General features: G+C 38.7%; 2 protein-coding genes across 4 annotated transcripts; one reads left to right on the forward strand and one right to left on the reverse strand.

Moving 5' to 3' along the window:
* Positions 1-258: 258 nt before the first annotated feature.
* LOC5508806 (transmembrane prolyl 4-hydroxylase) lies at positions 259-25,577 on the reverse strand. Of its 2 annotated transcripts, XM_048731517.1 has the most exons (10): positions 25,310-25,571; positions 22,815-22,896; positions 22,257-22,444; positions 20,144-20,205; positions 17,041-17,075; positions 16,805-16,964; positions 16,670-16,727; positions 15,951-16,069; positions 14,737-14,827; positions 259-710 (listed from the first exon to the last, which is right to left on the reverse strand). In XM_048731517.1, the coding sequence occupies exons 1-10, from the start codon at positions 25,490-25,492 to the stop codon at positions 375-377; spliced, it is 1,314 nt and encodes a 437-aa protein (XP_048587474.1). In that variant the 5' UTR covers positions 25,493-25,571; the 3' UTR covers positions 259-374. The 2 variants fall into 2 exon arrangements, with proteins under 2 accessions (XP_048587474.1, XP_048587475.1); XM_048731518.1 differs by lacking the exon at positions 14,737-14,827 and having other exon boundaries at positions 494-710; positions 25,310-25,577.
* Positions 4,625-12,613, forward strand: LOC116615728 (oncoprotein-induced transcript 3 protein). 2 transcript variants are annotated; one of them, XR_007312572.1, is made up of 6 exons: positions 4,625-4,778; positions 7,109-7,172; positions 8,469-8,507; positions 9,662-10,049; positions 11,767-12,138; positions 12,543-12,613. XR_007312572.1 is itself a non-coding variant. In XM_048731519.1 (5 exons), the coding sequence occupies exons 1-4, from the start codon at positions 4,755-4,757 to the stop codon at positions 10,003-10,005; spliced, it is 471 nt and encodes a 156-aa protein (XP_048587476.1). In that variant the 5' UTR covers positions 4,625-4,754; the 3' UTR covers positions 10,006-10,049; positions 11,767-12,142. The 2 variants fall into 2 exon arrangements, 1 of the variants encoding a protein (XP_048587476.1); XM_048731519.1 differs by lacking the exon at positions 12,543-12,613 and having other exon boundaries at positions 11,767-12,142.
* Positions 25,578-25,606: the final 29 nt, after the last annotated feature.

Below are 25,606 nucleotides of genomic sequence, written 5' to 3' on the forward strand. Positions count from 1 at the left end.
AAAGAAATCCCCGAACCCTTCTTCATTCCTCTGTTATCTTTGATCCAAGTACCATTCCTGGGCGTGGGGGCTTTATGTGTTCTTCGTTGGGTGGGCTCCTAAACTGCGACATGAGACGGAGTTTGTATAGGATGCGCAGGGCCACATTGTGTGTTTACACACAATGGAGAAGAAAAGTTTGCAGAAGAAAAGTTAAAAACTTTAAGAAAGACGCCCAACTATCCCCGCGCACAAACAGCTTATTGAATAAATTGAAGAAAAGGTGAAAAGCATAATTTACTTTAAAAATGTACAATTTTAACCCTAGAATATAGATTTTATCGTCACGGAACACACGAAATAGCCTCATACTTGACCATTATCAAAAGTAAAAGCTAGAGTTCCTCATTCTTCCATGGTCTACTTTGGTCTTCCCCCGTTTTAATCTGCTGGACTGATTCTTCCGGAGCCAGGTCAATCCAGTTCCAGATATCCTGTTTCCGGTTGTTACTAACACTTATCCAGTTATTCGCAATCCATTTACGGCCTTTGATGACGTCACATCCGCCATGAAAAGAAAGATGATCCAGTCCACCCATCCATTGGGTACGCTCATCAGTCAAGTGATTGTACCACATGATCGCTTTGCCTTTGATTGGTTTAGCTACCACGTTTGCTTTGTGACAATTCTTGGCCAAGTTACACAAGCTTTCCTCATCTCGGATCCAAACCTGAAGGAACATGAACATATTTTATAAAAAAAAAGCTAGTCTACTTGCTCGGTGAGTAAGTGACAACAGGAAACCTTACAGCCCTGGAACAAAAGGTATTGACAGTTCTAATGTATTTGCATACTTTCGAGGCCCCTAAACAAATGAGGGTATTTCGGCAGAGACGTAACAAAACGTTGCTCTGCTTCAAGTTTGCGTTTTCTGAGACAGAAACTTAGATTGAAATGAATCTGTCTCGCTGGTGTCACGCACGAACTAAGATGAAAATACAAATATAATTGTAGTTTGCCTTTTTGGGAGAATAAACTGTTGTTGTTGTGGTTTGTATGAGGTCCTCAAAAGAAATACGTGCAGTACAAGTTTACTTGTATGGCATTTATGCACGAGAATTAAAATATTTTATTCATGGTTGTTTGAACTGTCCATACTTTTAAGTTCCGACGCTGTAAAAACAGGTCTACGTGACACAGGGCTAAGGGATTGGTCATAAAGCACTGAGGGGGAGGGGGGTGGGGCGGAAAATCATATAACAGCAAGTTAGGTTTTATATGGCCCACCTACCCACCCACCCTATTTGCCCCATAATCCATGGCCCACCCCTATTTGCATAAGTAGAAAAAGGTGACCTACACCAGGTAGCCACTGGTTGCCCTTGTACTCCCTTTTGACTTTTCCTATAATCAAACCCAACTCCACGGACAGAAAAAAAAAATGGCTATGTTCTTTTTCCAAAATCAAAGTGAACAATATTTTTAAATGAGGAAGTGCTGCCGGGATTTTATAGGTGTTGGTGGAAACGATGTGATAATGCAAAAAACATTTTAGAAATACTTTTATTCTGATGGCAGGCGACAGTATGATCATTTAACCAAACTACATGCTTCCGAAGGAAGGCTAAAACAGCATGATGAGTTGAAGCCAGCTGACTTAAACAATATAAATTATTCAAAGGTCCTACAGAATTTAAGTGATTAAAGTTGGCAAATAACGAAGTCAATTGAAGAGGACAATGTGAGAGTTTTCAGAAATTCTGGAAAGCTAGTGTGTAGTCAGGAATGCGTACACAAATTTAATAAATGTCTGAGCGATTTAAAGCGGTTAAGTGGAGACATTTTGGAGTCCTTGCAAACAATAGAAGAAGTCAGAGACAAACATCGCAGGATGTACCCATCACAATCTATGGTCAGTGGAGTGTCGACAACCAAAAAAAGAAGACAGAAAGAAAATAAAACAAAATAAAAGAAACGGAAAGCCCATCGTCAAGAGAAAAATTGCACAAAAGTATACTCCTTAATAGAGTCAAGTTCATGTTATTAGTACTAAGTAATTATAATAAGTATAAATAACTTGGCGTAAAGCAAAAAAGAAAACTCGCCCCGAGATTAGGTTTATTAGTACTAAGTAATTATATTAACTATAAATTACGGGGCGATAACAAAAACGAAAACTCGCCCCGAGATTTGGTTTACTAGTACTAAGTAGTTATAATACACTCTTTTATTATATAAGAACGTTTAATATTCAACAGAGGTTGGGCCGTTCTTATTTTTGGGACATTTTAAGGCTAAATGTGTTCTTAACGATGTTCTTAATTTTTTGTGTATATAAGAGTATAATACCGAATGAATTATAAGGAAGAGAATTACAATCATGATCAAAAGCAATGGTTGTTACTATGAGCACAATTTGATTCTGCATTTTAGAACGCAACAGAATAAAAAAGCCATCAGAGAGATTTGACTATTTATAGTAATAATTTATCCAAGTGCTTTTCATTTTTCTTTGTGAATCTGCATTTTCTTGAGCTCAGACTCACAATCTGGGTTCATTTGAGAGCAACTGCAATTTACACTGGGTCTCTGAATATGACAATTTGGTTCACTCTGTTTTGCCCAAATATCAGTGAAGATCGATATGGTAGCCATGATTTATTAATACGACTCAAGTAGGCTATCCTATAATGGTGATATGGGTACGGACACTCAGAAAAAGTCAATGTTATGCCAATTTGACAAAATTTCTTAGGTGTTTTTTTTGTGTGTGTGTGTGTGGGGGGGGGGGGGGGGCTGCAAATTGTTTTTTTGTGTGGATAATATTCAGTTTCATGACCTCCGCTAAGGAGCTAGAAACCCTTCGATCTGTAATTACTGGAGGCGTAATTAATAACGAGCAATGGATACTCACTAAGATCTGGCAGTATGAATACCTACAAACATATTTCTGTAACTAAACGCTTTGGTGACTTTGTAACTTATCGATTTCTGTAGTATTGTAACGCTATATGTGCTGGCCCTTCGCCTTAATTCAGTCTGTAATATTGCCATGGCAATTTAATAAAACCCTATCTATTCCTCCCTTCACTTTTCTAATGGTCCATCCCTAAGCGATCCAGAAGTGATCATCCCTGCAAGCAAATTATCAAACAATTTGGGCTCCATTAACTTGCAGGGAATTTTTTTTTTATAAAATTCAGTTCGAGTTTTGGGGGAGAGCTAGATGGTGTTGCCTTCTACCCCTTGTGGCGTAGCTGTGTTTTATAACATTGAACATATCAAGTTCTCATGGTAACATGTTGTTCACACATGTGAATACCAAGACATGCATTTTCCGCCTGTCTGTCAGAGACATCCACCCCAGTTGCTTACTTATTGATCTGTGATCAATGATTAATATTCTGGACCCCACCATGAGTTTTTCTATGACCCTGGAGTGGTACATGCTAAAAATTTGAATGGACTCTGGACTTGACAATATACTTTTATCAGTTTATGATTCTTTTGGAATTCCAAAACTTTCAAAACTTCATGCGATCAATAAAAAAAATAAGGGGGTCCGTGAAGCACCGCGTCATTTTTCCGCATCATTTGAACATAACATGTTGTTGTTCTAAAGTATGTGCCCATATACCAATCTCTTGAGTGTTCATTTAAACAAGTTTATTTGTTTGTTTGTTTGTTTATTTACTAATATTTATTCCAGGTAAATCCCTTCAGCAAAGCTGATATTAATGGGTAACCTGGATAACTAAATTTTAAAAGGAAGAATGAATGTATCCCCAAAAATATATATAATGTATATGCTACAATTTTACAATTTGAAAAATATGAAAACAACGCAGTGTATTCTGAAAAAAAAAAAATATAGGAACAATTTGAAAAATATAAAAACAACGCATTCTGGACGCCACCATGAGTTTTTCTCTAGACATACCCATAGAGTGACACAACCTAAAACTTTGAATGGACTCTGGACAATATATGACTGCTTTGATATAAGAAAAAAATTGTAATAAAATCTAATTTATATTATATACCTTTATGTTATTCTGGACGCAAAAAGCTGTCTGTCTGTCTGTCTATTATTCTTTTGGAATTCCAAAACTTTGAACTCATAACACCTTGGGAGTAACCTTAGTCCGAGATCCCACCATGAGTTTTTCTCATGCCCCTGGATTAGCAAACACTAGAACTTTAAAAATGGACTCTGGACATGACAATATACTTTTATACTGAAAAACTAAAACTACTGAAAAACTAAAACAACGAGAAAAGAATGGCAAAATTTAATTAATGTCTGCTTTGATATAAGAAGAAAAAATAATGAAATCTAATTTATATTCTTTACCTTTATGTCATTCTGGACGCAAACCTATGTACTTTTAAATATGCGGTTCCTAAATAATGCTGTCTGTCTGTATGTCTATTATTCTTTTGGAATTCCAAAATTTTTGAACTCATAACACCTTGGGAGTAACCTGAAAAGAGTTTTCAAATTTTGATGTTCTATTATAATATACTGGACTGTGTCAGTATCGAACAAAAGAGAGAACGTCAATCATCAAGTCTGAATGTAAGAAACGCATTCTAGAGTAATCCTAAAAATAAAACCCTTTTGAAGGAGTGCCAATCTGTGGGGGAAGGGGGCGTGAAGAGCCGAAAGGACATAAATACTCGAATCAGATTTTAAAATTCTTATTTGAGCAGTAAGCTTAAAGATTCCCAGAGCTTTTCATCTTTCCAAGGACCTCTACCTCAACTCGCCAAGATGAGGGTGGCTGTGTTATTAATGGTAAGTGATAAGGAGGGTGTTTTAGTGAAACGAAACAATTTCAAGGACCCAGCCCTTTCAATTGAAAACAGTTCTTTAAGTAAGTTTTCAAACGAAATCGTGATGCATTTTTATTACAATATTCGTACACCGAAATAAATAGACTTATAACTTTGAAGTATAGCAGCAAGTTTTTTTATCGCAGTGGATATACGCACAGTCGGGAAAGGTCTTGGATGGACTAAATGCCCGACAGTTTTCAATTTATTCAAATAACCCAGTAAATTGTCTTCCAAGTGAATTCAATGTATTCTATATTTGTCGAGAAAGGGCAAGCGAATCTGAATTGAGTTTTGTTGTCGGTATTGAATGCTTTCCGTCGTCTGTATACACGATAAAATCGTAATTTTAGTGACACGAGACGCGTTTGAGGGGACTATCCACCGCTATTCGCTGAGCCTGAGGAGAATAATTCTTTTAGTATATACTTGGCGGGGACCCAACAAGACATTTCCAACTTTCAAACGAGGCGTCTCTCCTCACAGTTGTTGATGTTCGTATCTTTTTGAAGATTTTTGCTCGCTCTGAACATTGAAGGCATCAAATACATTCTGTTTTTCCTCACAATGCTTTTAACCACCACGAAATACAGAACCTCCAATGAAGATAATATAGGAATTTTGACCAACATTAAGTATTTTGTAGACTAATTTAGTCCCGTCTGACACGTCGTTTTCACGAATTTGATCGTAGAAATTATTTCTTTCGCTTTGAATTCTCCACAGACGATAAGGTAGATTCACTAAAATACTTCTCTTGATTGTGATACATTATGCAGGCCTAAACTTTGAGTGAAAAACTTTGATATATGAAACTTTGAGTGAAAAACTTTGATATATGAATATGAAAGTTTGATATTTTAATATGAAAGGTTTGCTCAAACCTTTCCCTTGAATTTCAACATTTTCAACGGGAGTGAATTAAATTTGACAAAAATGGCTGAAAATAGGTCTCTCGGGGAGTCACTTCGTATATGTGGGGGTTCCATTACGCGATGCGACCGCTTGACCAATCAGAGACGAGGTATAGGGTTACCAACGAAAGAACCTTTATCGCAATCGCTTACCGACTTACCCACCTCACTACTCAGTGACTACAAGAGACCATGATATAAGAGAACGAATCCCCGTGGCCCATGATAACGTCCAAGAAAGCTATTTTTAGATTGCGCGAGCTTGTCAATCATAGCATCCATACATGGTTCGTCGCGCCATATTTGGTTATGGGCACCACGAGCTAGTACAATTTTACACCAAATGTTTTCCCTCTGCACTTCTTTACTTCGTTCGCTACCTGTTATTATCCTTTTAGCTTCTCTTCAAGGCTCATGATCACAATGCTACCCATGGGGTGGTGTCCTGTTATCTGTTAAGTTATCTAATGTTCAGTTATCTAAATATTATATAAATAATTGAACGGGAAGACGTCAGGGAGACGGTGAATTTGGAGTTCATTCAAGATGCATCGTGCAGACTCCTAAAAAGTTCTTTTTCTCTGCAATTCGGTGAGATAGAATACCTAGGCATTCTCAGAGTCTATGTTATGTATTTTAATACAAGAAGGCCTTTATTTTTCTTTGATTTACAACATTTTTAGATGAATGAACTTCAATTTTTCACGCACATGTTCAGAAATCATGTCACTCAAGAAACCCTTGTCACTGGAATAAGATCTACTTCATTATAAAGACTTGAAATCTTTTATTTGTAATATCGGTGTAAATATAATGGTATTTTAATACCAGAACTTAAAAGTTCTGGATGTATCTTTTTCATTAAATGGGAATTGGAAGAGAATGGTTTTTTGTAAACACAGATTTACGATTGATTGTTGTGTTATAATTTTAAAATCAGCAGTGAAAACTTTTACTGGGAAAGTTGATCCCAGAGCCTAAAATCACGCACTTTATGCATTTCAATGTCCCAGAAACGGTTGATTGGCTCCAGCGTACTCTATGGAAGATCGTTTTTACAGCGTTCGTAAAAAAAGGAAGGTATTTTCGGTCAAAAGATTTCCGAAACATCCTTTGCCGGATCACGTTGCTCAAGATGTGATCGCGCGTAAGACTCATGTTGCTAGGAAACGTGAGTGCTAACCAATCAGAGACGTATAAAAAATAACTGCTTGTTCTAAAAATAGTTTTTACGGACGTCATCATTGGAACATACCCTAATACGGGGGATTCGTTCTCTTACATCATGGTCTCTTGAAATTATTGAAATTTAAAAAGCTTCTGTTGTATATATAATGCTTTGTTCCACGTGCTTTATTCCATATTATAATGTTTGTAGGGAATAGGGATGCTTTTGGGATGTTTCGCAGACCAAGAACAACAAACCACCGAGGAAAATGCAGGTATAGTTGTACTGAACATATTCAGTAAATCAGCTCTTTTAACAATAATCTTTGAATTTTTACTACTGGCATTAAACTCATGATTGTGCGCACTGAAATACAAATTTTGCCTGAATCCGATAAATAGGGCAAAAATCTCTGTAAAAAAATATTTTGACGCATTTCAAGCCCTACTCTCTAATTCTATACAGAAAAAAGGAAGTTCTGATTTTTTTTGTTATTAACAATTATCCCCCCTTGTTATTAGTTATTGTTTAGTATCTGATTAGTATCTGTTTAGTATCTAAGAAATTTTAGTATCCAAGATCACCGCGGTCGCTAAATCGGCATAAAAACGCTTTAAAAATTCATATTTTAGCTATTTCCTTATCAATTGCATAGAATATACACCTATTTCACAAAACGCTGTCAGTGCAAATGGCAAATGGCCTTTAAAAATGGCAATTCTACGACCGAAAAGACCCATGGATCCCAAAATATTTGTTCCAAATTCAGAAAAATATGATAATGGCTATCCATTTGATATAATTAATATATGGTTCTGACATCGCTTGATTTTATTTATCACATTTATTTTTACAAATTGCTACCAATAAACACCTTTCGGTCGTAGAACTGCCATTTGGCAATTGCCTTTCGTTCTCACTAAGAACTTTTATTGAAATAGGTGTATATTTGCAAGCGTCTAAACCAGAAAAGAAATTCTATCAGACATTAGTCTAGGATCCACACAAATTACAAAAGTTGCTGCAAATAATTTAACAAAAAAACATAGTTATAATGCCTTTCCATTGATTCTAGCTGATTTTACTCGGTAAATGGTTATTTTTTCTTTTATTTTAATCATTTTTATAAACTACTCAACACCGTTAGACTAGATCCATGTGGGATGATTTTGATTGCTGTACGCATGCGTGCTAATGACGTCAAAGAACTAAACTGTAGATATGTAAAGCAACTATGTAAATCAACTATGTTTAATTTTAGAATTGTTCGTGAAAATGTGGTGGTCTCTAGAGGAATAAAAAGAACAATGCCTGTGCAATATCCTGATTCAGTGAACCGTGTTCGCTTATCCAACCTAATATTACTCGTAGTTGCGAGTTTATTTCCTCGGAGATCATGGTATTACAAAGTTATAGTTATAGTATAACATCTCGTCGGGACTTCAAATAATCATCCCTCGGTTACGGGAACATTTTATCACTAAATTCCCCTCGTGCCATGCTATAACTTATAATAAATATAACACAACTGTAGATTAAAATTTAAAAGCATTCTTTCCTTAATTTCAAGAAATCGAAGTCGACCAACGAGAAGTCAGCGTTCCTGAAGGTGAGCCCATGATAATAATCTATCACTTCATTTTACAAGGGCACAAAACGGATCTAGTCCGCAAAATATTTGTTCCAAAGCCTGTTTTTTTGCTGGTATGGAAGATCTACCCTTGGTTACTAAGAAAAAATCGAAGCGACTGTTTTTGATGGCAATATTTCGTCACAAATGTGGTTATGCTAAGAATATTCTTTTGTGGGGCTGGGATGGTTACTGGAAAAAAAAGCTCAACCCGACCGGCTATGCTGGCAATTTTTTATGTGCTGAATTTTTGGGGAGAGTTTTTCCCCGATGGAGTGGCGATATCTTAGCGATGCCAGAGTTATAGCTGGATGACATTCTGCGCATTATACCTGGCTGGAAAGAAATGTGTACCTCTTGCTGACTGGAAAAAAATACCTAATCTCTTGCTAGCTGGGAAGTAAAATGTCTCTCTCTCTCTCTCATATCTTTTAAAATGGATATTTTCTGATGAGTGGGCAACCACGAAACAGGCTTGTAGAGATGAAACGGTAGTTCGCGTGTTTTTTTCCTACAAACCAAGATATATCCCGCTCTACACCTATGAATTGAGCACTGTTATACGAACGCCTGCACTCACGCATTATATATATATATACAGCCTATTGCAGAAATTCTGTCCCAACTATATAAGTATATCGGGTTTCACTAAAATGGCGCACTACACCCTACAGTTATATTATTTCTATCTTTTTCAACTCTCATTAATCATTTCTAGCCATCTTGACTTAACCAAAGTCGTTACGTTGCACAGATAAATCAATTCTAAGTTGGCCAGGAAACGCAGTCAGCCATGCTTATTTTTATAATTCGCTCCAAACAATAAAGAATATTAAATCTTGCCTTTAACAAAAGCTTTCAACCGAAATTGTTTCAGTATCACAGTAAGAGATCATCATTGACTATTTCTATATATATATATATATATATATATATATATATATATATATATATATATATATATATATATATATAGCAAAACAGTAAACAGTAAGCTCTACAGCAAAAGCAATAAGAATAGCTAAAGTAAACTAAATCGCTAAAGTAAACTAAAGTAAACTGTTTGATAAGCTCATCGTTTCTCACCCATGGTTATATGCACGTTTGAAGATTGGGTTCATTTGTCTTTACAGAGTGTCGAAAATATACAGTCTTTAACCGCTTTGACCGAGCAGTCGCCAATAGATTTCAGAATGACGTAAAGTGTGACAAGAATGCTCTTCCTGGTGATCGCTGGTACCGCTTCTACGGCAAAGCAGGAAATGTCATGCCAACCCGTTGTGTACCTACATTAAGCTGTGGTACCCATGCCCCCGGATGGATGGTCGGTACTCATCCCGTTCGTCGTTACGGCCTGGTGACACGCAAGGTGTGCTTTCATCAACATAAAAACTGCTGCAAATGGAGCAACTACATCAAAGTCAGGAACTGTGGTGGATTCTTCGTCTACCCAGCTACCCAAGACACCATTGTGTAATCTCCGCTACTGCGGCAGTGGGGGGTCTACTCATTCTCCTCCAGGTTGGTGTTTTTGTGTATATGCTGAGCTAGGTGTGTCTTATCCCATAGCATATATTTAAACTGAATCAAACGGAATCGCCTATTTCAAAGGGATAAACCGCCCACATGGAAACAGTTTTTGAAAAGCATATCATATGGTGCGAGGCTAAAGGCTGGAAATAAAAATGCATTGTTAGTTTTCTTTTATAATAGCTGGTCCTTTCCATGCCAACCCTTTTATGTATGAATGACTATAAATCAGATTCGCAGATTTAATGATAACGTAGATAAATGAAATAGGAAATAAAGCAACTTAGATGCCAACCCTCTCAAATGTGTTAAGCATATCTTTAATTGATTTAAATAGCAAAGTAATGATGCAGGTGAACTCGATATGTGTAGAAGCTTACTTATTTTAAAGCCCCATTGGCAACCAAAGCGATTGTTGTTGTTTTGAAATAGCTCCATTGTCTTGCGAGCGATTTGATTGGAGGACTATAATATGCATAATTATTCACTACCGACACTTGAGGTGCGTTTTTCATCTTGTTTTCGCTGGTGAAGAAAGCCACAGTATTTTAGGAAGACAAGAACATAACGTAACGAAGAAAAGACCAAGCAATGCATGCTTTAGGATAAGGATCATTTACAAATAAAGATTGATTTCATCGGAAAAAATGTTGGTTTACTCGAAATAATTATTTGTTTTATCACTGATAAGTACTATAAACTGTAATTAAAACTCTAGGTTAATAACCGCGAGAAGTCGAGGAGAATATATGCCGAACACATAGGAAGTATATATTTCACTGCTATGATTTGCAAATTCGACTCACGGCAAAACTTCTACATATTGTTTGTTCCTCTTGCATTTTCAGGGTTGCATCGAGGCTCACCTTTGAATCGAACCTGCTATTTTCCTTCCCTCTATATCTGAATAAGTGGCTCAGAGTCTGAAAAACTTTGACTTCCAGGAAAATTAAACCCAAATTCCTTTGTAGTCGTTGTGATTGTTATATCGCAAACGCGTGCAAGTTACATAAACAAGATACTGGCATCGACACAAACGCAAAAAAAAGCGAAGATTGTTCTTATCTTGTGTTGAATATACTCATAAAATGCAAAAGGAATTCTGTATTTTTCTTGGACGTCAGTGAACGATTAATACAAGTTTCACGAACCTTTTTACATACTTCAATTTCCTGTGACCTTCTGCCCGGCTCGAGGTGGTAAAACCGCTTTCATATGACATCTCATAAATACCAGCATATAGATAAATCTTATAATTATTTGCCAGGTATTGTTGTAAAACGATAAAGTAATAACTACTTAAAACTTTGAGCCGCATTTCGACGATTTTAACATGATTTTAACAACGATAAAAGAGGATTTTTTAAAAGTTTGAAACAATTTGTAGTTTCTATTTTAGCGCAGCGCTAAAATAGAGCCTCGATCTGATGCAGGCTTGGTTGCTTATGGGCCTTTAAGCTTGCCATTTCAACAGTCGTTTGTGGCTCAGTTAGCAAAGCGGCCAACCATACTGCACGAATTTAAAGCGATATAAATACCACCAGTTTCTCAGTACTTACTATCAGTACTTTCTCTACAGCAAAAGCAATATTAGCTAATGTAACTACATTATATTTTGTGTTTGAAAACCTGGCTGTTTGATAAGCAAATCGTGTCTTATCCATGGTTGTATGTTCTTTTGGAAGATTGAATTCATTTATTTTTACAGAGTGCCGAAAATACACGGTCTTCAACAGCTTTGACCGAGCGATGAGCAATAGTGATCAGAATATGATCAGGTGTGACGGAAGAGATCTTCCTGGTAATCTCTGGTACCGCTTCGTCGGCAAAGCAGGAAAAATGATGCCAATCAGATGTGTACGTGAAAAACACTGTGGCACAATCGCCCCTGGATGGATGGTCGGTACGCATCCCGTCCGTCTTTACGGCCTGGTGACACGCAAGGTGTGCTTCCACTTTAAAGGAGACTGCTGCAAATGGAGCAACTTAATCAAAGTCAGGAACTGTGGTGATTTCGTCGTCTACCAGCTACCCAAGACACCCGCGTGTAATCTTCGCTACTGTGGCCGTGGCTTCTAAAGTGAGAGCTGTTTTTCGTTCTTTTTTTTTTTTGAAAGAGGGGGATTGAGGGCCATAATCAGTGAGATGTTGATAAAATAAAACAAGTTCAATGAGATAAAACATTAGATGAACCAAGTGTGCCACCTTTCACCCTTCTCACGCTTTTCCAGCTACAACAATGCCAAATTACGAAATTTAAATGCTCTTTAGTACTGACGCTCTCCTTATTGTTTGGGGATGGAACGCAATACGTTGTAGGCAGCTAACAGATCCTGTGAGGGGGGGGGGGGGGAGGGAGAGGGAGAGGGAGAGGGAGAGGGAGAGGGAGAGGGAGAGGGAGAGGGAGAGGGAGGTTGTCATCTGAGTAATGTATACACTTAACATCATTTCTTGTTTGATTGATAACATTTTTTTTCCTTTCAGATGACTGAACCAAAGAAAAAGATGATCTGAGATTCACTTGGAATTTAGCCCATTTTTAAACTTCAAAAACGCAAAAGTCAACCCAAACATGAAAAAGTCAGTAATTAAGCTAAATAATAAACATACGATAATGCTATGTAATTCGAAATTTTACCCAGTTACTTTAAAAAAATAAACACTGAGCATTAAATTGAGTCTCTCTCGTGAGTTTTGTAAAATGTCCAATACAAGTTTTTTGTAGATTATTTTAGGATCACTATGTTGCAGTTTTAGCACTGTTGTAATAATTGAGCACCACTTGCATTATCGCATTTATAAACACTATCCGCTATCTATTCCGTGCCATAGAGCAGACCTTGAAATATTTGGGGGCACAATACAGAAATATTAAGAAACTATTTTGGGGCACAGCTACATACGCCCTTCCTGGTCATTTACCTATAATTTTTGGAAATATTGGGGGGAGGGTGGGGCCCCAGTGCCGCACCGCCTGGTACGGCCCTGCTATTTGAAATAATATAAACACTCAGATACACCCCTATTTCTTTTATTACAATCATCCTGATTTTCACTAATTCAATGACGGATTCAAGATTTCTTTAGGGAGGGCGAGGGGGCTGAGGTTAATGCAGTATGGATTTCAGGGGTTTTGCAGCACACACCAAAAATCGAGGTGATTCTTTTTACAACATTTGTTCTCTCATGAGGATAAAGTAGATCACATTACGTGCATACACCTGGTACCTACCAGCGGTAGATCACATTACGTGCATACACCTGGTACCTACCAGCGGTAGATCACATAACGTGCATACACCTGGTACCTACCAGCGGTAGATCACAGATTTCGTGCATACACCTGGTACCTACCAGCGGTAGATCACATTACATGCATACACCAGGTACCTACCAGCGGTAGATCACATTACGTGCATACATACAACTGGTACCTACCTGCGGTAGATCACATTACATGCACAGTTTTCAAAAGAGGGGAAAGCGATGTTATCACGCAAATGAACATGCTGACCCAAGCTAGGCCGGTCTATGAGGTGCAGGCTTCTACGACTGCTTGCTACCTCAATTCTTATCATCCCTAACATACAGTTATTACTGGTCCCTCGTGTAACATGTGTAGTATTTGATACAAAAAAGCAAAGATCCTTTTTACTCAATATTTTCTCGTGTATTTGAACACTAAATAGAGAAAACTACATGGGAAGTGCGCGCGTACGGTTTTAATTCACGAGTTGTGCAGTATCAAAAAACGAACGAGTGAGTTTTTTTTGTTACAAACAACGAGTAAAAATGAAAACTGTACAAAGCACTTTCCATGCTGTATTTTGTTTATTATATATATACTAAGAAATTTATAGCGGAGCTCCCACGCGAAGCGCCGCGTGAGCGGAGCCCCATACCTAAGAAAAAGTGTTATATAAAACAAATATGATAACAAATATTGGTAAACCATCGACCCGAGTTTTCGTGATGCGACGTCCGTCCGTCCGTCCCTTAAAAGCATCGTATGACAACCAAACTTGGCAGGTGTCATGTATGTGTGAAGGGAGGTGCAAAACTGTGGTCACGTGATTTGTGACGTCATCGATGACGTCACTAGAAGAAACAATATGCTGACGTTATCAAAATACAAATTTTTTTTTCATATTTCACGAAGGAAACATCTTATGGCAACCAAACTCGGTAGGTGTCAAGGGGGTGATCCAATATGATCACGTGATTGTGACGTCATCGATGACTAGAAGCTGACGTCATCTAATTACAGAATATTTATATTTCACGAATGAAACATCGTATGACAATCTTTAAACTATCCCGATGTCATATCTATATTCATATCTCCTAAACGAAACATCATATGACAACAAAACTTGGTATGTGTCATGGATGTGACAACGTTAGTGTCTCGCTAGTGTCTCGCTAGTGTCTCACCAACAATGTTGGAATTACGAGGGGAAAAAACAAGGCGCGCAGGCAAAGTAGTGAAAAGAAGAATTGGATACAGCAATAGATAATTGGATTAATAAAGACAAGAAAGCGTATACAGTAAGCAAAAAATGAATAAGAGAACAAAGTGTACATAGCGAAGTACTCGTACCAAAAAAACGCGTATCATTCTTTCCAATCGTAGTTTACCATTGTGCTAGAAACAAAATGAACATAACAGAGAAAATACCTTTTCGTCAAAGGTTGTGTTATCGGCAACTGGAAATGCAGTTTCACCACCCTCTTCCACGTCATTGAGGAAATACAACACAGTCAGATATCTAGGGAAGGCGGATGATGAGAATTCTGTTTTTATAAGCTAAAACTTCTCTTGCGAATGACGAGATTGTGGTACCTCAGCCACCCCCCCGCCCCGCCCTTAGCCCCCCATACATACACACAAAGTTACCGGGATACCCTGCAATACAAACTGCAATATATTGCCTGTACTGTAATATCGAGGATATCACCACACCTTTCGCCCCTCTATAACCTGCATATTCTGCAATAGCTTTTGTCCGTATCGAAGATGTGACCCCACCCCTCCCCCTCTATTACCTGCATATTCTGCAATGGCTTTTGTCCGTATCGAAGATGTGACCCCACCCCTCCCCCTCTATTACCTGCATATTCTGCAATGGCTTTTGTCCGTATCGAAGATGTGACCCCACCCCTCCCCCTCTATTACCTGCATATTCTGCAATGGCTTTTGTCCGTATCGAAGATGTGACCCCACCCCTCCCCCTCTATTACCTGCATATTCTGCAGTTGCTTTTGTCCGTATCGAGGATGTGACCCCAACCCTTCCCCCTCTATTACCTGCATATTCTGCAGTTGCTTTTGTCCATATCGAAGAAGTGACCCCACCCCTCCCCCTCTATTACCTGCATATTCTGCAGTTGCTTTTGTCCGTATCGAGGATGTGACCCCACCCCTCCCCCTCTATTACCTGCATATTCTGCAATGGCTTTTGTCCGTATCGAAGATGTGACCCCACCCCTCCCCCTCTATTACCTGCATATTCTGCAATGGCTTTTGTCCGTATCGAAGATGTGACCCCACCCCTCCCCCTCTATTACCTGCATATTCTGCAATGGCTTTTGTCCGTATCGAAGATGTGACCCCACCCCTCCCCCTCTATTACCTGCATATTCTGCAATGGCTTTTGTCCATATCGAAGATGTGACCCCACCCCTCCCCCTCTATTACCTGCATATTCTGCAGTTGCTTTTGTCCGTATCGAAGATGTGACCCCACCCCTCCCCCTCTATTACCTGCATATTCTGCAGTTGCTTTTGTCCGTATCGAGGATGTGACCCCACCCCTCCCCCTCTATTACCTGCATATTCTGCAGTTGCTTTTGTCCGTATCGAAGATGTGACCCCACCCCTCCCCCTCTATTACCTGCATATTCTGCAGTTGCTTTTGTCCGTATTGAGGATGTGACAGCATTCTTTGTCTCTCTGTGGGAAGTCGGAGTCCAGGTGACAGTTGTAATGACCATTATGACTATAGCTAACGACCTAAACATAAACGAATCTTTGAATCCCTTTAAACCAAACCCTACGATTTTAAATAATGAAAGTGTCTTAGTCATATTGCAATGATAATGGCGACGAAGGCGATAATTATTTTACAGATAATGACAACAGTGATGATGATGGTAATAATAATGATGAGAGTGATGATGATGATAATAGTGACGACGACGATGATGATGATGACGGTGATATTGATTAAGATGATGATGACAGTAAAGATATTGGTGATAATGATGACAGTGATGGTTAGGATTGTGAGGATGGTCACGGCGACGATGTTGTCGGCTGCTGTTGCTGATTATGATGATGTGGGAAGCAGTTATTCTTACCAAGGCACCTAGCTTGAAGAGGCAGGCATAAAGGTGATAGTGGATAGGGGGTAGTGTATAGGGTAGGTATAAGGACTGATATAAGGTAATGTGCGCATACTAGTGGGGAGAGTAGTGAGTAACAATATAATATATCAAAAAACAAAGGTCCAAAGAAATACATGCACATACGTGTATGATAAATTACAATAAATAATTAATGGAATATTTCATAGACCCTTTGAATGGTTAAGCAGCACCCCGTCTGACTCACCTGTAGGTACTCGCTCGCCTGTATCAGCTCCATTGGTAATTGTGTCAACTTTTGTACCCTATAACAAACAAGAATCCCAGTTAAACCTTCAAACACCAAATCACTTCAGCCTGACCTATACTCAGCAGTTTTTACCTTCTTTGTATATTATTCATGATTGGGTCCCCTGTGTTGTCTAGCCAGGCCTGACTGCTGTACCGGCTGCGAGTGTGCGGCAGTACAGTCTTGACACGTCGTACAAATATCGCGATTTCTGTTTTGTTCCGGTGCAGGAACTCTTCGAGGCTTATCAATCCTAATAATTACCAATGTGGTGATAAAAGAACACATCATTGTGTATCATTGCCTGTTGCTCAATGCATACTACTTACCATCGTTATTTTTATCGATACCAGTCTCAGAATACCTGAAAATGACATAAAAATGTGTTCAACAATATGCCATAAGGTCTCCTCCATTATGTATCACTCTTATGCTGCATTCACACCAAAACCATGTTAACATAAAAATGTGTTCAACAATATCCCATAAGGTCTCCTCCATTATGTATCACTCTTATGCTGCATTCACACCAAAACCATGTTAAGTTTTTTCTTTGCCTGATAACTTGCCAAGTTTCTCATTGTGTTGAATTCTTACTAGCTAAATGATCACTTTAACATGTACAGCACAGTCTATTCAGTTTTGTTCTTGGTTCTGTCCAATCTTGGGAGATTGAGATTTAGACCAGTTTAATTAAACCACCTTTAAACTGATTTAAGTGCTGGTGTGGATGCGGTATTAGCTCGAAAAAAGCAAAGTTTTTTATATATATATAAAATGGTGCACTACATCCAACAGTTATATTATTTCTATCTTTGTCAACTCTCATTAATCATTTCTAGCCATCTTGACTTAACCAAAGTCGTTACGTTGCACAGATAAATCAATTCTAAGTTGGCCAGGAAACGCAGTCAGCCATGCTTATTTTTAGAATTCGCTCCAAACAATAAAGAATATTAAATCTTGCCTTTAACAAAAGCTTTCAACCGAAATTGTTTCAGTATCACAGTGAGAGATCATCATTGACTATTTCTAGCTATTTTCAGCTATAGTTTGTTGTCATGCTGCAGCAGTTAAACCGTGTTCTTTGTCAGTCATAAAATGATGTTGACCATGTTTCTCAAGGATGCGTTCATTCATGAGTTATTTGACAAATATCCCAGGTAATGGGTATCAGTCAAGTTATATTATTACAGTTGTAGTAAGGATTTTTATTTATTCTTATAAAATGAAAGGTAAAATTCGCTCGATAGGGTAAAGAATATTGTTTAATTGTGAAAAGTGGTTAATCTCCTGGTAATCTGCATAGTATAACAACACAACAGGATTTAATTAGTTTAAAATCGTCCGGTTGGAATTCATGTTTCCGATTGGGAAGCCCCCAAAAGACTGCTATAAATTGAAAATGAATCTATCAAGCTTTGTTGAGAGGTATTCTGTGGATTCACAAATTCATTCATTTGTTGTGAATAAATGGTGGAATATTATTAACGTCGTTCGTTTCAGCAACATCCCTTTTATACGCAACGATGCGCAAGCCTATTAGTTTTTTTTTCTACTAAAATGAGATGTCCTAGTGACGAATTGACATTGCTTATCGGTGCTAAACATTAGCTCATAATGGGGTAGTAGGTATTGAAGAAAAAACAAACATGTCGATACACGTTTATAATCGTGCGCCGTGTAATGAGCGATCATGCTTACAGATTCATTTAACCATCCAAATCCATAAGTTCTCTAAATGATTCCACTCCCGGATGGAGTTTATGATTTTCTCTCCCAAATACCAGAATAGAGCGAAAGATTGTAATTACTATCATAAGCTATTTCTATGAGACGTATTTTTTGTTTATATTTTAAATTCAAAGTTAACTGAAATTACTTATTGAGTAATTAAACGGCGAAGTCCGAAAAAAAAATCACAAATAATACCCTCCCACAAAGCCTCATATATACATATATAGTTACCCCTTCCTCTGCAAACCTGAATGCACCCCCTGCCTATATATATACTACATAGGGAAACCTATGTAGTTTGTATTTTTCTCAAACCAACACTATATATATATATTAGCTCATAATGAGTGTGCCTGTAACTGAAGGTGTCAGCTAATGACAGATTCCTCACCCTGATAGACAAGCACTTCCCGAAAGACAACCACCTCCGTAAAATCTTCAACAAAAAACACCATCAAAATCAGTTACAGCTGCATGAACAACACCAAACAGATCATCGACAACCACAACAAGCGCATCATCACCGCATCGTCGGCTACCGAGATCACCAGCTCCGCCCCTACCACTACCAACAACAAGACATGCAACTGCCGACAGAAAGACACCTGCCCTCTAGACGGAAACTGCCTACAGACATCTGTTATCTACCAAGCTACCGTAACTCGAAAAGACAACAACACCTCGGAAACATACGTCGGGCTCACTGAAAACAGCTTCAAGACCAGGTACAGAAACCACACCGCATCATTCCGACACGCCAAACACAGAAACTCCACCGAACTCAGCAAACACGTCTGGACTCTCAAGGACAACATGATTGAGTACTTTATTTCATGGCGCATTCTTTCTTCCCACTCCGCCTACAACAGTACCACTAAGCGTTGCAACCTCTGCCTCAAGGAAAAGCTGACGATCATCTGCCAACCCAAACTATCAACTCTAAATAAACGCAATGAACTCGTGTCCTCGTGCCGCCACAGAAACAAAGCCCTGCTACGAAACAATTAGAACTGTTAATCCCGTCACCGTTAAATTTTCGCGCTATCAATTTTTCACACGTTCCGCACTGTTAGTTTTCGCCCCGCATATTTAATGTAACTCGCTATTGTTCCTCTTACCGCCTTAGCTAAAACTATCAGTCTATTATTATGTAAATTTCAATGTTAATAGTATATATACGATGGTAGGAATATTCTCATTAAAATCCCCTGATGAGTGGGCAACCACGAAACAGACCTGTAGGGAAACCTATGTAGTTTGTATTTTTCTCAAACTAACACTATACACCGCTCTACTTTCGAGTATTGAGCACTTTCTATGAAAGCCTTCAACCATCATTTTATATATATAATTGTGCTTTTAAACACCTGCATGTGAATGTCAATGTGTCTGGGACGAGGGTTTTCTGTGACGTCACAATTCTAAGCAACCAGAAAACCCGATCAGCGTGCTGATGCAGCCTTGTGTGAGATGAGGCGCGTACACAGGAGGGGGGGGGGGGGACCAAAAAGTGGGTTATTTCTTATGGAATCTTCAAATACTATTCTTTTACCATATGATACCTATGACTACGCAGCCAATCCTGATTACGCGCCTGGAGTTATATGTGTGATGGTGTGGTGGCGTAAGGCCGTGCTGATAAAACGATAACATTGCATTTTTTTTACTCTAGACGATTAAGCCTAACGCACTTACATCTGGAGAACATGGTTTCTCTCAGGTATGAAATCAACGTTCAGTTCTAGTCCTTTCAGCATCTGAAACGCATTAATTATTCAACTTGTGATTTAGGAGAACAGATTAATACTGATCTTAAAACTGTCTTCAGAATTTGGTGATTTTGATCAGAATAATGACAATGATACGATTTTTTCCTATATATTTCCTTCCTTTGCATTTCACCAATACCCCCACCATCACTTTTCCACTGGTCCGTCTCTTAGCGAAACCACTACGGAGCCCATAGTTCAGAAAATGTGGCCGCATCCCAGTCTTGAGCTATAAGAAAATGTTCCCGCAGTCACGTTAGAATCCTTGTTGAGCACCGTGTTGTGTCTGATAAGCGATGTGCCCCAGCAATATTTCGGTTGTCGTACTTCTACAAATATTACTTAGTTTTGAGGAAGGCGAAAGATGGCTCTTCGAAAGAAAGGGAGATCAAAAACAGGCCGACAGCCGGCAGAGGGTTGAAGGCGATAATAAAGAGGATTATGAGGATGCTTTGGTAGGGATGATGCTGTTGCTAGGGCACGTTGCTAGGGTGGCTGCAAGGGGTACGTTACTAGTGTAGGTGCAGGAGCCACACACCCGTCCCCGATATCCGAAGCCCAGTATTTTCCTATTGGAGAATCGTCATTTTTTTCAATATGATATTTATGACTGCAACCCCCACCCCCCCCCCCCCCCCCAGAAAATCCTGGCTACGCGCCTGGATGCTGCTAAAATGATTAGGATCATGATTATGATAATTATGAGTGCTTATGATGATCATGATGATCATGGTTATACTGCTGCGTCTGATGATAGTGTTGTTGTTGTTGGTGGTGGTAATGATAGTGGTGATTGCGATGATGATAGATGTTATAGTGATGATGATGATGGTGTCGATAGGGATGCTGATGAAAATGCTGACGATGGCGACAGAACTGCTGCTGATGGTGATGCTGGTGATGATAGTTTTGATGATAGTCAGGATGTTAGTGATGGTGGTGATGGTGATGGTGATGGTGATGGTGATTGTGATGGTGATGGTGATGGTGATGGTGATGGTGATGCTGATGGTTGTGTTGATGGTGATGCTGATGGTTCTGTTGATGGTGATTGTGATGGTGATGGTGGTGGTGATGCGATGGTGATGGTGATTGTGATGGTGATGGTGATGGTGATGGTGATGGTGATGGTGATTCAGACGGTTGTGTTGATGGTGATGGTGATGGTTGTGTTGATGGTGATGGTGATGGTGATGGTGATGGTGATGCTGATGGTGATGGTGGTGGTGATGGTGATGGTGATGGTGATGGTGATGGTGATGGTGATGCTGATGCTGATGGTTGTGTTGATGGTGATGGTGATGGTGATGGTGATGGTGATGGTGATGGTGATGGTGATGGTGATGGTGATGGTGATGCTGATGCTGATGGTTGTGTTGATGGTGATGGTTGTGTTGATGGTGATGGTGATGCTGATGGTTGTGTTGATGGTGATGCTGATGGTTCTGTTGATGGTGATTGTGATGGTGATGGTGGTGGTGATGCGATGGTGATGGTGATTGTGGTGGTGATGGTGATGGTGATTCAGACGGTTGTGTTGATGGTGATGGTGATGGTTGTGGTGATGGTGATGGTGATGCTGATGCTGATGGTTGTGTTGATGGTGATGGTGATGGTGATGGTGATGGTGATGGTGATGGTGATGGTGATGGTGATGGTGATGGTGATGGTGATGGTGATGGTGATGGTGATGGTGATGGTGATGGTGATGGTGATGCTGATGCTGATGGTTGTGTTGATGGTGATGGTTGTGTTGATGGTGATGGTGATGGTGATGGTGATGGTGATGGTGATGCTGATGCTGATGCTGATGGTTGTGTTGATGGTGATGGTGATGGTGATGGTGATGGTGATGGTGATGGTGATGGTGATGGTAATGGTGATGGTTGTGCTGATGGTGATTGTGATGGTGATGGTGATGGTGATGCTGATGCTGATGCTGATGGTTGTGTTGATGGTGATGGTGATGGTTGTGTTGATGGTGATTGTGATGGTGATGATTGTGTAGTGATGTGAATGATTATGATGATAGACCCAACCTCGTCCAAATCGATCATGCTGCTGTTATCCATGTCCCAGTACACGAACTCCTCCTTGGAATTACTTCCCAAGCTTTCGATGTCTTTCTCCAAACTGTCGCCCACTGTCGAGGAGTTTTTAAGCCCTTGCTTTTCAGCCAAAGATATGATATGATCACATTCTTCCGCAGATAGAAAATCTGGTATTTCTGATAATAGCAAGACAAAATGGAATTGGAATAATGCTGTCGTGTTTATAAATATGAGTTTAAAGAGTGGACAATAGTAAACCGTAAGTTAAAAACCTATTACCGCCGTTTCACTGAAAGCTTGCTGCAACTTGTCTTAAAAGACAATTTCTTTTTTTTATTGTTATTTCTTATGTATTTAAGAGAGGGATGTAAATGACGCAGGTAAGTATTTACTTAGAGAGAAGCAACACACATGAGCCTGGAAGTTGAAAATTTTACAAACGTAGAATGTAAAATTATGATGCGCAAATTACAGAAAGGTCAATATGTACCTGAAGAGGATCAAAATGAAGTTGTAAAACAAACGCTATTTTAGTAAATATCTCACCATAAATCGGCGGTTGAAGTGCAAGTGTTTTCATCTGGTAATGTTTTCCAGGCTCTAGCTCGACATTACGGACATGACCAACCTAAAATTATCTATATTAGAATTATCCTAGTCTTCAATGGTCCCAGAGCCTCAAGCGTCTCTCTATTCAGTGGCCAGCGAGGTTGAGACGACGTCTCCACGGTAAGTCTTCATTGGTAGGGAATTTTCACCTTAGCAGCGTTATTTAGTCACATGCCGCATATGGCGACACTAGGGGGAGGGGGGAATGGGTGGGGGTTAGGGAGAACTTAGAAATACTCTTTCGCAACAACTAAATAGACTTTTTCCAAACTTTACAGATCTAATAGCCCCCAAAAAGCACCATAGCATTATAGCTAAATACATTTATGACTGCTTTTTAATTATACAATCTTATTTATAAATATTAGAGAATCATGGCCTATGTACATCTTTGTTCACGGCACTCTAATAAATCTGTCTATCTGGGCTTGTAATATATCACCCGATTAGGGTGCGGTCTAGTGAAGAAATCTAATGACTATCTATAGGCAGAAGTTTCTTAGGGGGAGGGGGAATTTGATAATGAAGAAATCCCCCACCCCCCCCCCCCCCCTAAACACACATAGACTCAGCAATAATCCAGGGTACGCGCCTAACACATAAAGAATTATATAAACCTATTTCACTAAACGTTTTCAGTGAAAACGGAAAATGACGATTGACAATTAGAAGTTCTACGACCGAAAGGACCCATGGATCCCAAAATATAAAATATGCCAATATCAATATCAATTTTTCTAGCTCGCTCGGTCAATTCCTTATTAGGGCATATTTGGGAGTCCGCTTCAATCATTGTTTAATTTTTTTGTCGCCCTAGGGCAGTGTAAGTTTCCACGTAAGCTTACAGGAATTCGCTACGATTTTGCAGGTAGCCATTTTTGAATAAGCCAAGGCCCTAGCGTTTTTAGAACTTCACAGGCTTCCCGCGCGCTCGCCCAAGGCTCTTTTGGACCATTAAAAAAACGACTGCTATTGATTGATAGCCGCGATTGTAATGCAACGTGGGCAGGTTGAGTTGAGGCCTGAATAATTATCAACACCTTTATAAGAATCTTCTTTGCATAAATTTTTCGATAGGTACCATTAGAATTTAAAAGATTTAGGGCCTTACATGTATGTTTTTTTCAATTAAAAATGTAATAACCTTAACAAATAAACTTTAGAATCGGTCTCAATTACTTTTCACTGCTGAACAAATAAAAAACCAAATCGACATTACAGGATCGTGTCGTTTGAAGATACTAATGGTCACTAACTAAAAACGTGTGCTTAATTAAACATGAGCAACAGAAAGTAAAAAAGCTAATTTCTACGGAAATTGATGATAGCATACCGAGAGCAATACAGGCGCATTTCCTCTAAATTAAGAACAGGGGTGGAAATACTATACAAAGGTGTCACAAAATAAGTTTATTATTGCCAAACGCATTTTTATTTTCACTTTTATGATACTTAGCGTCAAAATAAGGGAATTTTTTTTGACGGGGCAAAAACGCCAAATCTTCTAGTTAGGAAATTGGGGTAGTCAACATGACTACCGTCTGATTAGAGAAAGACAAACGCGTGATGGTTTTCCTGAGAGCTGATTGGGTGTAGAGCGTGCTATTTGAGAACACCTTTCTAGCTGTGCTAGCCATTTAACAGGTGTTTAGAGTTTGAGTTTATTTCATCATCTCATAAAAGGAATATTGTGTAGTGATCAGTTTTTGTGCAAAAGATATAATTTAAGAAAAAGATAATATATCAGATTGTTTAAAAATTAAGCATTCAAAGGGCTTAGTTATTTGATAATCTTATCTATTGCTTGTGGTCTAATAGAGTTTGGATTTAATTGTTTAAGATGTTGTTAAATGGTTATATACTCAATTGCGATTTGTTTTAAAATCATTTAAAATGCATGCTTTAAACTTGGTTTTGATACTAAGGATTTAATAATGATATCAGGTTTGACAACTTCATTATGGAAACATGGGGTAACAATAACATTTTACCCTCTTTCACAAGGATTTTTTATTTATTTTTTAATTTTAATAGATATAGCCTTTTAAGTAGGGTGATATATATGATATTTCGATCTCTTAATTCCTTTTTTTCCCCTCATAATGTCTTTGTCTAGGGTATTCCACCTAAATGGATAGGGATTTCCTAAAAAGGATTTAGGTCTGAGTCATTTTCATATTTAAGGTTTGAACCAACAATCACACAAAAGTGTTGAAAAATCCCTTCTATCATATGAATAGATTTGCTTCTTTTTCTTCTCATTTATTATACTTGCCTAGGATTATATTCTTAAAATATGACTTTATCTAGGCCATAGTTTAGGTAGAAAAAGCTACCACGAAAATATATTTAAAAAACATAAACAAAAAATGGATAAAAAAATCAAGCCATCCAAGTTTTTTAGATTTTTATATCAGGAAAATTATGTGTACCTTTATGGGTTCAACTCTTGAAAGGCGCAACGTAGAGAACTTGTCCACAAAGCAGTGACTGTCAGAAGACTTACAGACATCTCCATTGCTAGAACCACGACTCCTAGACACTGCCACCAAACCAAGAAAGACCAGACAAGCGAGAGTGAAAGATAAAATGCGTAATGTGCGGGCCATTTTCATGGGAAAAAATAACCACGCGAGTATTGCAGTTATGATTGCCACGAACTTTTTGCAACAAGCAGAATTCCGTCATGTTCTGATGTTTATTGAAGCATTTTCTTAACACGCTGGTTG

Source organism: Nematostella vectensis, chromosome 8 (assembly GCF_932526225.1).
Source record: "Nematostella vectensis chromosome 8, jaNemVect1.1, whole genome shotgun sequence".
NCBI classification, from domain to species: Eukaryota; Metazoa; Cnidaria; class Anthozoa; order Actiniaria; family Edwardsiidae; genus Nematostella; species Nematostella vectensis.

Coding starts and splice junctions, on each gene's coding strand:
- LOC5508806 (XM_048731517.1), bottom strand. CDS start 25,492: ATGAAAATGGCCCGCACATTACGCATTTTATCTTTCACTCTCGCTTGT. Junction 16,728..16,804: donor ATGAATAATATACAAAGAAG/GTAAAAACTGCT, acceptor TGTTTGTTATAG/GGTACAAAAGTTGACACAAT. Junction 16,070..16,669: donor AGGCGAGCGAGTACCTACAG/GTGAGTCAGACG, acceptor GTTTATGTTTAG/GTCGTTAGCTATAGTCATAA.
- LOC116615728 (XM_048731519.1), top strand. CDS start 4,755: ATGAGGGTGGCTGTGTTATTAATG. Junction 7,173..8,468: donor AACCACCGAGGAAAATGCAG/GTATAGTTGTAC, acceptor CTTAATTTCAAG/AAATCGAAGTCGACCAACGA. Junction 8,508..9,661: donor AGAAGTCAGCGTTCCTGAAG/GTGAGCCCATGA, acceptor TTGTCTTTACAG/AGTGTCGAAAATATACAGTC.